Source organism: Octopus bimaculoides, chromosome 6 (assembly GCF_001194135.2).
Source record: "Octopus bimaculoides isolate UCB-OBI-ISO-001 chromosome 6, ASM119413v2, whole genome shotgun sequence".
Taxonomy (NCBI): Eukaryota; Metazoa; Mollusca; class Cephalopoda; order Octopoda; family Octopodidae; genus Octopus; species Octopus bimaculoides.
In genome coordinates, this window is record NC_068986.1 from 77897494 (window position 1) to 77912735 (window position 15242).

The 15242-nt window shown below is 34.9% G+C and overlaps 1 protein-coding gene across 2 annotated transcripts in view; it reads right to left on the minus strand.

Annotated features, from left to right (window-relative positions):
- The window catches only part of LOC106884336 (voltage-dependent T-type calcium channel subunit alpha-1I), an 894587-nt gene that overhangs the window by 449675 nt on the left and 429670 nt on the right, over positions 1 to 15242 (minus strand). For both annotated transcript variants that reach the window (XM_052968893.1, XM_052968892.1), the window contains one exon: positions 3741 to 3892. In XM_052968893.1, the coding sequence (XP_052824853.1) occupies positions 3741 to 3892 (152 nt within the window). The remainder of the gene's footprint in view (positions 1 to 3740; positions 3893 to 15242) is intronic.

A 15242-nucleotide genomic window follows, 5' to 3' on the forward strand; every position in this document is an offset into this window, starting at 1 on the left:
TATATATATATGTATGTGTACGTTTGCATGTGTGTATTTTTGAGTATCCTTGTCTTGAAATCTTGTGGTGGTTGTAAATGAATATTTCTATCTGGCCCATACAAGCTTGGAAAACAATTATGATAATGGTGATGATGCCATATAAAAAAAACATCTAGTATACTCTGTTAAGTGGTTGGTGTTAGGATGGATATCCAGCCATAGAATCCATGCCAAAAGCTGCCAATAGAGCTTGGTGCAGTCCTCTGGTTTGCCAACTCTGTCTGACCAACCAGCTCATGCCAACAGACATTAAATGATGCTAATGTTGATCATTAATTAATTCATTCATTCATTCATTCATACATGCATGCATGCATACATACATACATACATACATACATGCATTCATACATACATACATACATACATACATACATACATGAAATCAGCTGCCCAGCAGATGTTAACATAAAGCTGAAGATCAGTGAAATAGAGAATGCCTATGCTAACCTATTGAGAAATTTGCAGTTACTCTATCCAGATTACAAGTACAGGTTTATACCTGTAACTGTTGAGGCACTGAGATATGTAATACACTGCCAAAATACCAATCTTAAGAAATTAGGCTTCTGTGTATTTTATGTGCCACCCGCACAAGAGCCAGTCCAGGGGCATTGGCAACAATCACGCTCGAAAATCCTACGAAGGCCAGTCAGGCGGTACTGGCAATGGCCACGTTCAAAATGGTGTATTTTATGTGCCACCCGCACAAGAACCAGTCCAGGGGCACTGGCAACGATCTCACTCGAAAATCCTTTCACATGTCATGGGCACAAGTGCCAGAAAGGCGACGCTGGGCACAGGTGCTATCTTGATTTCACTTTCGCTTGCCTTAATAAGTCTTCCAAGCTGAGTTTCGTGTCCAATGAAGGAGACGGCGTTGGCACGGGTGCCAGTCGTCGAATTTAGTTCGATTTCACATGCCTCAATAAGTCTTCACAAGCGGAATTTAGTGTCCAATGTAGGAAAGGTACGCATAACTGGGCTGGCTACACCCCTGGCAGAGACCTTGGATTTAGGTCTCACTGAGTAACCAGTTGCATGTATGTGTGTGTGTGTGTGTGTATATATATATATATATATATATATATATACACATCATGTATCTGAAAAAGAAGCACACTCTAAAACATAAAGCAGTAATGCATTTATAAGTAGTGGAGTCCACGTCCAGTCATAGAGTAACCAATGATTTCACGCCCACAAAAGCCTTAGCCAGAGGGGACATGAGTTACTTTTGTTTTCAGCTTTAGAGTCTGATGAGGCATTCACAGAGCTAATGACTTTGTGGATGTGAAACCATTGGTCTACTCTATGACCGAACTTAGATTCAACTACTTATATATATATGTATATATATATATATATATATATATATATATATATATATATATATTAATATCTTGCTATGACATTGCAATACTAATAACTTGGAGTAGAACTAAATGCACATATGCTTCAGACTAGTGGAGTACAGAATGGTAATAAGAAATTAAGATGACATAGGAATAAACAATTATCTTATTAACTTCATTAGCTTACAGCTGTTTCTGCAATATGAAGCAGTTGACTCATAGTTGAGTGTCTGAGTATCACATTATAGCTTCATCAGAGCTTCAAGCATTGAGTCCACTGCATCATATATATATGAAGTTAAATGAAGAGTAGGAAGTTAATAATTATTTATTATTGACAAATTGGTCATCTTTACTTCTTACAGCCATTTCAGTTAATACTGAATAATTTAATTACAAATCTGTGCATTAAATTTACATTTATGCAACATGAGCATAATTTCATCAGAGAAAAAGATATACCTTGAGTCTGCTGAAATGAACTGATAGGTTGGCATGTTACATCTCAAGGAAGACGATATATATATGTATATATATACATATATATATTTGAATCCTTGTGACTTAGTCGTTTAGCAAAGGCATAGGATAAGTACCAGATATATAAAAAATTGTGATGAGATATTGTTCCATTTGTTTTGTCTCTAGAGTGGCTGAGTTCCTTTTGAGCATTGGGCCTCACAAAGGAAATGACAAAGATCTTTGGCTTTATGTCATGCTTGAGAAGAAGACCCATCAAGCCAAGCAATTTTGCAGTCATGGCAGATACTGGTGTCACACAAATGGCCACCATGCCGGTAACACATAAAAGTATCCATTACACTCTCTATGCAGTTGGCATTATGAAGTGCATCCAGCTGTAGAAAACCATGTCAAATGTGACTGGAGTCTGGTGCAGCCTTCTAGCGTGCCAGCCCAGGCAAACCATTCGACTCAGCATGGACAACGGACATTAAATGATGATGATGGTTTTGATGACAATGTGGAATTAAATCAGAGAATGAAATATAGTTGGTGAAATATTAAATATTTCCTCATTTCATGATATACAAAGATATTGTATTGACTCTTGATAATGCTGACAAATTCCAGTGTCTTAATTTATTTCTAGGAATTCTATTTAGTTTGCAATGTTGCTAAGTCATAGTTTTTTAAATCATAACAGTCACTGCTTGCCACTGCCCACCCACTTTATTATTAGTATTAGGGCCAGGTCTCTGATTTGAGACTGCCTTCCTCGACTAGTTTCAAAGGCCCTGTGAAAAGATTAAGGAGCCATAGACACTGCCTTTCTCTCTCAGATTAAAAGGAAAGCAGCATAACTTAGTAGCTTTTCTCTCCTGTTGCTGCCGTTGTTATTGCTGTTTGTGTGTGTGTGTGTGTGTGTGTGTGTGTGTGTGAGAGAGAAATAGCAATGAAAAGTGACAAATGATTAAAGACTATGCTGGGACAGATCCATCTAACCCATGCCAATATGAAAAAGAAAGATGCCAGTTGATCATGATGAAGACAACCATGATGATGAGGATGTTGAGGATACTGTAATGTTTTGTATTATTGTTAACTTATTTAAATTGTTGTAAACTACTGAACCTGAAATGGTAGGAGCTATGTGGGTTATACTGCATGTAAGTTTCATTGTGTGTCTATGGTGAGTATGTGTGACATGTGTAAAGCCAGTGATGAAGTGTATTATTTTGAATAGTCTAAATATTTTTGCAGCTTGTAACAAAAGAAATCAAGAGCTCAACTGGAATGGAAGCATTGTTTGCAAACTTGCATCAGATTATCTTTATTTGATTAAATGATAAATGAAGTGCTGATGAGAACTCTGGGTGTTAAATCATTTCCATGTATTAATTAGGATAATGATACTTTGCTATGGAGGAGAGGATGTCAAATTAAATAAGCCAGTATTTTACATCCTGTTTCTTGGTCATGTATTTATGGTAACATCACTTGTGCTGGTGCAATGAAAAAAGTACTCTGTATATGTTTGGAAATTAGGAAGAACATCCAGTCATAGAAACTATGCCAAAACAAACATAGGAGCATGGTGCAGTTGTCAGGCCCATCAGATTCTACCCAGCAGTCCAGCCTGTATCAGGAGGAAAGATAGACATTAAAAGATGATGATGAACAATTCTTGGGTTAAATGTTTAACTGAATGATAAATGTAAAAGATTTTTTCCCTTTGAATTTAAACTGAATGCTTCTTTCTTGATCTGATTTTCAGAAAACTGTATTTATTTATTGATATTATTTTGATATACAGAGTAAAAACTTAATAGTACATAAAAAACACTGTAGGACAAGAGTTTAATGAAAAAAAAACACTCTTACCTTAATACTACAATAAAACCATCAAATAAATTGAACCCGTCACTAATGTATCCAAAAAGACCATACGCTGCAACTTTGAGCAGCATCTCAACAGCAAAAAGAAAACTGAAGACTATATTGCTGTATTCTAATGCTTGTGTCAATTCTTCTGGCTGCAAATAAAATATGAAAAGTGAGAAATAAATAACAAAAATGTAAAAGTGTATTGTGTATGTTTTATGAAAGGATAGAATCTTTGTCACATCAAAAATTAAATAATTAACAAAATTACCATTACATCAAAATTACCATTACATCAAATGAAATTACAAGTATTTCATCATAAATTAATGGATAAAGAAATCTATATTTATTTGGCACGTTCAAAATTTGCTTTATGTAAAGATCAATAAAAAGAGATTTGTGCAATTTTATGAGGACATCGTTTTATAGAAAATGTGTAGATTTTATGTTGTATTGACTCTAAGACCTCAGTGCAGAATAAAGAAAGTTTGTATAGATTGGAAGGGAATAAAATACAGGTGAATGTATAATGAGAATTTGAAGAAAATTTGGTTAAAGAAACTGATGCAAATTAAAAGTATTGCTTCTCCTCAAAAATGAAAGGTGCTGATTACTGAGATATCGAAACTATCCAGATATGTAAGTCATGTGCTATTTAATAATATTATTAACCATGTTGTTATTACAGTGCTATCATTAATAACTGGCAGAGCAGTGTCATTGTTAATAGCTACAAGAGCAACAAAGATTAACTGGACAGATACAATTACAAATGTATCAAACTGTAGTAATCTGATATGAAAGTCTCTGAGATTGCTTTTAGCAAAATGAGTTCTGAATGGATTGATCTATATAACATCCACTCAGGTGGGGGAACAGCACATCCTGTATTTAGTGAAATATCTGTAAGAGAAGTTCTTTGCTAAGGAAAAACCATTTCTTTGTATCTGACAATCCTGTAGAAGCTTTGGACAGAGTCTCATATGTTGTAATCGGGTGGGTGTTAAGTGTGCATGAATAGATTATGAGTGTTATGATGTTATTAAAGAAAGTGCTATTATCAAGGCCCTAGTTAGGGGTGAGTTCAGTGAGAAATTTATTGTATACAGGGCAGTGCTCACCAGAACTCATCGTCTATTATAGCTCTTGAGTCTATAATTTAAGATTTGCATGTTGATGACCAGGTTTTTACAGAAAAATCTAGCAGAAAGTTGCAAAAATGTCTCATGGTCTAGAGTCCAATGGTCCAAAAGTCAACATGGCAAAGATCAAAGTATTCATTAATAAAACAGAGCATGACATACTACTTCCACCTGGGAAGTAGTCAAACGTGTAGGGAAAGAGTTGACAGGAACTGGATATTGTGTACTTAGTGTTAGAAATGAATACACAAAGTATAGTAACAAAGAATTAAAACTTCAGCTGTATTAAATGCACAGAAATAGTTATCAGTAAGAAATGAAGATGATGGACAGTTTGGATAGCTAACTAGATGTAGCTGATAATTTATGTTATTTGGATGGAGGGAAAAAGTTTACTGTGTTAGGAAGGGATGGAAAAGTTCAGGGACATGTTTCATTTACTGACAATAAAGACTTGCTCTTTGGATGTGAATGGAGTGGGTATGATGTATGAAAAGATTGATACCACAGAACAGTGTGATGTGGACATCGAATATGTAAGATCTGTACAAGCTGGAGAGACCTGTATGTATAATGGATGCTTAAAATTAATCTGCATGAAAAGTGGAGAACAGTAAGATTAGAGAGTGACTGAACATTAAAGGTAGATGTTCAAATATGTTGCCTATACACCTATATTGGCATGGACATTTAATATATATATGGATGATTAATGTGAAATGAAGAATTGCTCTCTGCTGTTGGTGAAATATTTGAAGAAGAGAAATAAATTCTAAGATATGGGATTATATTTAAATCTCTGAACTTTAGAGAATACATGATGATAAATTGACAAAATGCTGTACAGCATATCTACTTAACCCAGAAGGGAAAATGAACAACAAAACACTTATAATGGTGACTATGATGACCTAGAACAACTAGATGAAAGAAAGCATAGGTCTGATCATACTCAAGCTGCTTAAAGAAAACATTGAAGGAATGTCTGTGCTGAGGGGCAGTTTAAAATGTGGCTGAGAGTAAATCATGATCAACCAGTTTGGACAACAAATTGACTGTGTATAGAGTTAAATTAGAATGAATCTGTTATTTAGAACTATTAAAATTATGGAATTAAATAATTAAATGAAAATTATTGCTGCACAAGTGATTTGTAAAGGTAAGTTTTTGACACCCACTATCAACTTTGCAAATGTAAAACAATAACTCCAAAAAATTTGATGGGCACAGTTTGTTGTCATAGTCTCAACTACTTACTGGCAAACTCCTCACTGAACACATCTACAACATTTAGAACACTACTGCACTTCTATACTAAAGCACTCTCTTTCCAAAACATCAACAGCCTCATTATTTTTATAAATACAGATAACTAACAACTGTTGTACCTGCTTCCATTGTGCCCACCACCAACATTTACAGGCATAGAAATAGAATTGTGGAGAGAGCATAAAATGTTTAGACTGCAGTCAAAAGCAAGATTGTATAATAAATATTGCTTCTAAGTTAATTTGTTTCGTTTCATAAATAGTAGTTGAAATTCTTGTTTAGTTTTGCGGCAAGCCCTTATGATCAAAGGCATTCTAGTCATGGTCACACCATCTTATTTTCAGGCTGCATAGCTATAGAACCAAATTATCCAATGTACTTTTCCATTTTTTAAAATGTAAGTTGAGTGAGATTTAGCCCTTTTGTTACTATATTTCAGTTGAAATATACCAACTTTGTTTCAGTTAGTTTTAAAAATAGTGAAAAAGTTTCACAAATAACTATCACTATTAAACTGTTGTTTAGAACATAAATTAGCTGAAATTTTGGCGGAATATTTTAACTTAAATACACTTTAAAACCAAAGGTTTGTATCATGGAACCAGGGGTTGGCTTCTGGTGGGTTTGTATCAAAACAGTTTACTGTTCTTTTTAGAGAGTCTGAGTAACCACTAAGAGGTTTGAGTGTTGACTTGTTGAAACGCTGCTTTTTGATGACAATAGTGATGATTAAATTTGTGAAATTGAGTCTGTGTTGTTAATTCTAATTTTCTATTATGAATATTAATATGGACTTTACTGGGGATTAAAAGTTGACACCATTATTAAGGCAGTGAAGGCAGTGAGCTGGCCGAATCATTAGCAGTACAGGCAAAATGCTTAGCAGTATTTTGTCTGTCTTTATGTTCTGAGTTCAAAAGTTTTCAGTGTTGATTTTGCCTTTCATCCTTTTAGGGTTTATAAAATAAGTACTAGTTGAGCACTGGCATCGATCTAATTGACTAAGACTTCCTCTGAAATTGCTGGCCCTGCACCAAAATCTGAAATCATTACTAAGGCAGTGAGCTGACAGAATTGTTGCCCAAAATGCTTAGCAGCATTTATTCCAGCTGTTTACATTCTGAGTTCAAATTTAACTGAGGTCAACTTGGTTTTTCCTCCTTTTGGGGATTGATAATAAAATAAGTACCATTTGAGTACTGTGGCTGATGTAACTGACATGCTCTGTTTGCTAAAATTTGCCGATGGTATGCCAAAATTTGAAACTATTACAGGTCACATCCTTCAAAAGATAATCCTGAGTTACTCCCTCATTATCGTATATTAGAACAAGATATTTTTTCAGTTAAAGCATTATTATAATGGTTTCAAATTTTTCCAAAAGGGCAACAATTTTGGAGGAGGGGATGAGTCAATTACATCGATGCTAGTGTTCAACTGGTACTTATTTTATTGACCCCGAAAGGATGAAAAGTAAAGTTGACCTCGGTAGAATTTGAACTCAAAACGTAACGACGGCTGAAATACCACTAAGCATTTTGTCCGGCATGCTAATGATTCTGCCACCTTATATATCATTATTATAATAAGAAGAATTGGGAGGCTGGTGCCAATGCTAAAAGATTTATTCAGTCATATTACTTTACTGTCTTGTAAGAAGTGATTTCCAATAAAAGAAAGGAATTTGTTAGTGCTGGTTTTCAATTTGAATATGGGTGAAAGTGTTTCATACCTCTGAAACAGAGGCCCCCTCATTACTTCATAAGTTCTAGTACTATATTAAGGTGGATTTAAAGATGATGAGTTGGCAGAATCGTTAGCATGCTGGGCAAAATGCTTTGCAGCATTTCATCCATCCCTACTTTCAAATTCTGTTGAGATTGACTTTGCCTTTCATCCTTTCGGGGCTGATGAAATAAGTATCAGTTGAGCACTGGGGTTGATATAATTGACTTACTCCTGCCCCTGAAATTGCTGGCCTTTTACCAAAGTTTTAAACCATATTAAGGTGAATTCAATCTACTATGCTAAAGTTTTATAGAATTGCTACCAGTGAATTAAAACTGGGTGTATATGAAGAAGCACATGTCATAATGCGTAAAATATTAAAGATGAACACTTGTATTTTAGCAAAAAACAAAGTTGGAAATGTGAATGCTTTCTTTGATTGAAGTTATTTACTTTTTCCATTGCAAGCAAATCTACACAAGAGAATAATGGAAAGTGGAAAAAATAAATAAATAAAAGGAAACAAATTTAGACACTTTTATATTATTCTCAGAAAGAAATTCCAAGAAAGTTTTGCTCACAGTTACAAAATTGTCTGGATTCATGTAGAAGTTATTTATTTTATTTCTGTTGCGAAAAAAAAAAGCTCTAAGCATGTAAACTAGAAAAGCTACATTATGTCAACCTCTAGAATATACCATCCTTAAGTATAGTAACTTTTATTAATAAAATGGAGAAATAAGAAAGTTGCTGCTGTTTCATCATGAAATCAGTGCTTATGACCTGGCTGATATCAGAAAGTAGAGAAAACCATTTGGTATCTGCTGTTATAATTTCTAGTTTTAAATGATATCTTTATGGATGGGAAAATGTGTGATCTTTATTCCCTTTTACTCATTTAGGTATCTCATTTCATGGACTGCAGCTATGCTGGGGTGCTAAATTGCAATGCAGTTACTGTCTACCAATTTTGTAGACAATAGCTGCATGGAATCCCATGCAGTTGGATTTGTTCAGCTGTAGGCGCAGTAATAAAAAAAATGGAAAACAGTTCAAAGTGCTGTGTAGCAGGACAGAACTCAGAACCACACAGTTGCAAAATTAACTACATAACTACACAGACAGCTCTATGTGTTGTGTTATTTGTTTTAATATAATAAATTTAAAGCAAGCAATTATTCAAGGAATGGAAATTGTAAAAATACCATTATTACAAACTTCACACTGAACATAACTGTTTCTCTGAAGAATTACTTCTTTATAAACTAGTTTATTATGAAACTATTTCATGATGTCAATGGTAGAAAACAACTGTTTTACTATTGCTATGGAATAACTATGCTATAAAGCAACTGTCTAAATATCTATAATGAAAGCATACAGAACATTCTCTTTAGAAAAATGTTCTTTAATAGAAATACAATGAAACAGAAGATAATGATTTCCTCAAAGGAAAATATCTGGAACATTCTATGACAATAAAATTCATGTGGAACAATCCATTTACTGCAGTACAATTTAATGGAAACAGCGTTTAATTATAACTTTCTTGAAACTTGAAGGAAAGACTTTGAAAAAGAAAAAAAGTATGAAAAAATGAAAAAAGCAAGTGAAAAAAAACAAGTTTTAATTTCCTCATTTTAGATTTCCATTCTGAGGCTGTCATTGATCCTGAAGTGATGGATTAACATATAATTTCTTTTTATTGCATTTTTATATCTACTTTTCTATGTAACAACAAGGCATATGTTTCTGAAAATTTGATTATTTGTATAGAATCTTGGATGCTCTTCATAACACTTATTATTTAACAGTGATGTGTGTGAGTGATGTCTAATGTTGTTCATTAATTGTAGTCAATTCTGATCTATTCTAACAGGCTATGGCTTTTCTCTTTCTCTTTTTTTTTAATGGCTTACTCATCAGAAGAAGAAGGGCAGCATTCATAGTGTCCATGATTGATAGCAAACAAGAGAAGAAGTTATCTTTAAACTGGAGACCTTGTCCAAATGCTTGCAACAAACTGAACTGTTATGAAGATGCCCAAGGACTGGGTGGTGGTGTTAAAACACAACAGATTAAGCCTATGTTCCCAAAACAGGCTGGTCTCTCTGGCAAGCTTCCACACTAATTCTTTTTCCTTTTTTTTTTTCTTCTTACTTGTCTAGTCTGAGAGTAACCATGCCTTTTACAGGCCAACTCAGATTAGTGAATTTGAAATCATTAATGCTTCATTAAATCCACTGCAGGTCAAGTACAAATATGGAGAAGATTCCCGAGGGTCAGTACTCTGAGGAGGAAGGATTGGGGATACTGCAAGATTGGGATATTGCAAGACTGCTTTCATTAGTTTGATGGCATTTTCAATTCCACTGAATAGAATAGGTGGCACTTCTTCCAACATTTGTATGTATATGTGTGTATGTGCATATGTATTTTTGGATACACACACACACATGTGTATGCTTATGTCTGTATATCTATCTATCTAATTATTTATCTATTATTTAGTTTAGAAATTAAAATATTGTTTTCTCAATTATCCACAGGTGGGAGGTTGATGTCTACATATATGAAATTATAATAAGCATCTGAAGTAATTCTAGCAGGCTATTATTTGAGGAAGTAAAGAGCTGGTCTAAATATCTCTATGTAATTCTGGTGGGATTTGAACTTGAAATTTATAGGGACTAATTCCAAATAGTGTCACACATTTAATATATTGCCATTAAGCATCACACCTGTCTACTCTGAAGTATCATTAATCCTCCTCCTTTCTTCTGTAAATATTAGGATGTTAGCTATTACTATCAGTTCATCCACTATCAACACTATTACCATTAACACTATAGTCTCATATTTGTGGCAATCATGTTGACTTCCAGCTATTAATATTTATATAGTAACACCACATTGTCCCTATAGTCCTTGGCACTAGTATTCATTCAATGATAACAATAATTATCTATACCACCACAACTGCTACTGCTTTAACCAGCTCCCCCACCACTAACACTCTAACATCACAAGGCCACTGTCAACTGCTATTATCTTCCCCCATTATCAGGTGTTTCCCCAATCTCCCCATCCATCAACACCACTATCTCTTCTACTACCTCCACCAACATATCAATAATATCAGTCAATAATTGATCTTCTGACATCTCAGCATTCCATACAGTTCACTATTCTTCTTCTTTCACCTCACTAGCACTAAACCAACAGCACCATCCTTATCATGGCCAACCAGAACTAAATCCCTCCACTAAATATCACAAAATTAACAGCCATGGTACAACCTCCATATTGATCGATTTCTTTACATAGCTACAAGAATATATTCCATCAGGAAAGACTTTTTTTTTTTGACAGTACCCTTGAATAAAATGCATCTCCCTGAGCCATTGATGGAACCTTTGTGTGGTCATTCAACCTGCTAGAAATAGTAGCCAAATCTATCTTAAATCATCCTTGCCCCGTCATCTCGTAAGAGACTTCATTTGTTCCTTGAACACTAATGATGAGAGTTACTGAGATATAAGAAGAAAAACAAACTCTTCAGTATATGAGTTAAGAACAGAACTTCCATGTGGCATTGAATCTGCTTGATATAGTGACAATGAAATTGACTTTAAATCATATCCTGTTATCTAAAACAAAAACAAAAAAAAAAGAAAAGTAACGATACATTAGATAATAGAGTCCACTGGGACTCTTTAGTATAGTTGAAAAAAACAACAAAAAAACAAAAGAAAAACGAAAGTGAAAGATCAGCTGGTCATTGCTGGAATTCCTTTGATCATAAGTTCCACTTGATCAAACCTGACCTGGGACTAAACAACAACAACAATAACTGTAGCAGCAGCAGTAGCAACAACAACAATGAAAATGATAAACAAATCATTCTGTAAACCATCATCCACTTTTTGTTGGAATATTTCCTCAACAGGAAGAGCTTATATAATGTCCATGTCATTTAATATTCAGTCGATAAATATCTGTATAATGGCTGTGATCACTGAATATTCAATGCCGCTTCATTGAATAAATGATGTTATTTTTTTACCTCTTTTCTCCAGCTTTTTTTATTTTTTTATATTGATAGTACTCTTCCATTTCTCATTTATGATCTCAGCTGGTTGTTGTTGCTGTTGTTATGGTTGAGAAATTGTGTTCTGTTGTTGTCTTTGTTTAGCACCTAACATGTCCTGATTGAACAGTCTTACAAAAAGCTTCCCTGCAATGACACCCTTGCCTATTTCTGTCTCAGGCACTACATGGTCAAATGTATCAGGGACTACTTAATTCAATGTATCGATGAAGTGACTGACACAGCATTTTATCTTTGTATGGGTCAAGAAAATAAGTATCAAATAATTTACTAAAGTCATTTTTGTCAACTGTTCCCTTTTTTTTTTCCATAATTTGTGGCAAAAAGGTATAAATGTTACAAGTTACAACTGGTTATTACTATTATCATTATTATTAGGGTGGTGAGCTGGCAGAATCATTACCATGCTGGGCAAAATGCTTAGCAGCATTTCTTCTGTGTCTGTGTTCTGAGTTCCAATTTCGCTGAGGTCAACTTTGCCTTTCATCCTTTCAGGATTGATTAATCAAGTACCAGTGAAACACTGGAGTTGATGTAATCAACTAGTCCCCTCTCCTAAAATTCCAGGCCTTGTGCCTTTAGCAAAAAGAGTTATTATCATTATTATTATTAAGGTAAGGCAATGACCTGGCACAATTGTTAGTATGCTGGAAAGAATGCTTAGTGACATTTCATCCATCTTTATGTCGTGAGTTCAAATTCCACTGAAGTTAATTTTGCCTATCATCCTCTCAGTGTTAATGAAAAAGTACCAGTTGAGCACCGAGGTCAATGTAATCAACTAGAACTCTCCCCTCAAATATTTCAGGCCTTGTGCCTATAGTAGAAAGGATTATTATTATTATTATTATTATTATCAATATTAAGGTGGTGATGGGGTAGACTCATTAGCATGCTAGACAAAATGTTTGGCAACATTTCGTCCATCTTTGTGTTCTGAGTTCAAATTCTGCTGAGATCAACTTTGCCTTTTGTCCCTTAGGGGTGAATGAAATAAGTACCAGTTAATCACTGGGGTTGATGTCATTGATATACCCCTTCCCTAAAATTGCTGGCCTTGTACCAAAATTTGAAACCATTATTATTATTATTGAGTGAGAGAGCAGTGCATGCCATCAAAGTGACACTGGGTAAAATATACGAAGCCCATTATACCCATCATGACTACCCGTCTGATAAGAGTACACCAGGCACATGCATCACAACCATATGTGCGCAACATGGTGATCTCATATCAAAATAAATAGCGCATGACCTCGCAGGTGGGGTCCAGTTAGAATTTTGTTCAGGTTGAGTAGCCCTTCCCGCTCAAAAGGTCCCTGAATAAGGTTTGTTTAAGGATGTTAAATAAAACTACTGAACAATAATAATAATAATAATAATAATAATAATGATAATAATAATAATAATAATAATAATAATAATGATAATGATGATGATAATAGTAAGGCGGTGAGCTGGCAGAAACGTTGGCACACTGGGCGACATGCTTAGTGGCATTTCGTCTGTCTTTACGTTCTGAGTTCAAATTCCGCCAAGGTCAACTTTGCCTTTCATCCTTTCAGGGGTGATAAATTAAATATCAGTTGCATACTAGGGTCGATCTAATCGACTGACCCCCTCCCACAAAATTTCGGACCTTGTGTCTAGAGGAGAAAAGAAAAATAGTAATGATAATAATAATATGTTTAGCAAATCATCTTCACACTCAGCCAAAAGTCTGTTCAAGCAAAACCTAAGCAAAATTTCTCTGCACTTTCATTTTAACATTGCAAGATCGGTAGAGGTGCAAGTTTTTAAAAAGCTTTTCAGGGAATACCATGGAAAACTATATGGAAACCAGTGCATTTCTCTCGCTATCATCCAGGGCAGTGCCTTTTCCATTTTGTCTATTAGTGCCATGAGCAATGTTTCTATATTGTAGGAGGCAAGATTCTCCATTAATCCGAACAGATTTTAGTTTTAAGGAAATGTGCATGTATTAAAAAAGTACATTATTTAACTTAACATTGAACCTCACACAGGCTGGCTTACTGATGTTTTCAAAGGTGCGATTCTAACATGTGAGAACTCTAACAACTAGACCATGCACCCTCACACTCACACACACACACACACACACACACACACACACACATACATGCATACATACATACATACATACATACAAATATACATATGGATGTATGAATGAGGACAGCTGTGTAAAAAAGTGCTGATCTCTAACTGTGGAGGGAACCTGTGGAAGAGGTAGACCTAGGAAGACATGGAGTGAAGTGGTAAAGCATGATCTTCAAATGTTGGGTTTCATGGAGGTGATGACAAGTGCCTGAGACCTTTGGCGATATACTGTGCTTGAAAAGAGTTGTCAAGCCAGGTGAAATAGTATTTGAGGTCGTTGCTGGTGTCATGTAAATAGCACCCATGAAACTGTAATCTTGGCTGTTGCCAGTGTCATGTAAATGGTACCTGTGCCAGTGGAATGTGAAAAACAGCCATTACACTCTTGGAGTGGTTGGAATTAGGAAGGGTGTCCAGCCGTAGAAACCATGCCAAATCGGATTGGAACTTGGTACAACTCACCGGCCTGCCAGTTCCAGTCAAATCATATATCCCATGCCAGCATGGAAAGCAGAAGTTAAATGATGATGATGATACATATATGTATACCATCGATGTAATTCATTCACTAGGCATTGTTTGAACCTGGGCTCTAGTAAAAGACTCTTGCCTGAGGTACTGTGCAGTAGGACTGAACTTGAAATTACATGGTTGCAAAGTAAGCTTCTTAACCACACAGCCATGCCAGTGCATAAAAGTTGAACTGAGAGAGCCGGGAACTGAAACAGATACTCATTATTTACATTATTTACATTTGACGGATATTTGTCCTCATCTTGTTTGTTGTTAACATGTTTCAGCTGACATACCTTCCTGCTTTCATCAGGTGTCTTGGGGAAATTTCGAACCTGGGTTCTCATTCCTAAGGTATTTTTCGATGTTATTATTATTATTATTATTATTATTATTATTATTATTATTCAGGTCAAATGTAAATAATGTAAATAATGTACATAATTCCTCATCTCTTAAATATAGAACTGGAGCAAATACTGTTTATCTGATGCTCTAACAATTCTGTCAATTCTTTTCTTGTTACCTCCCCCTCCCCCTCCTCCTCCTCCTGACTTTCTGTTATACTTTTTTTTTCAATTTCACTTTTTCTCTTGTTTTTATTTTCTTTCACCA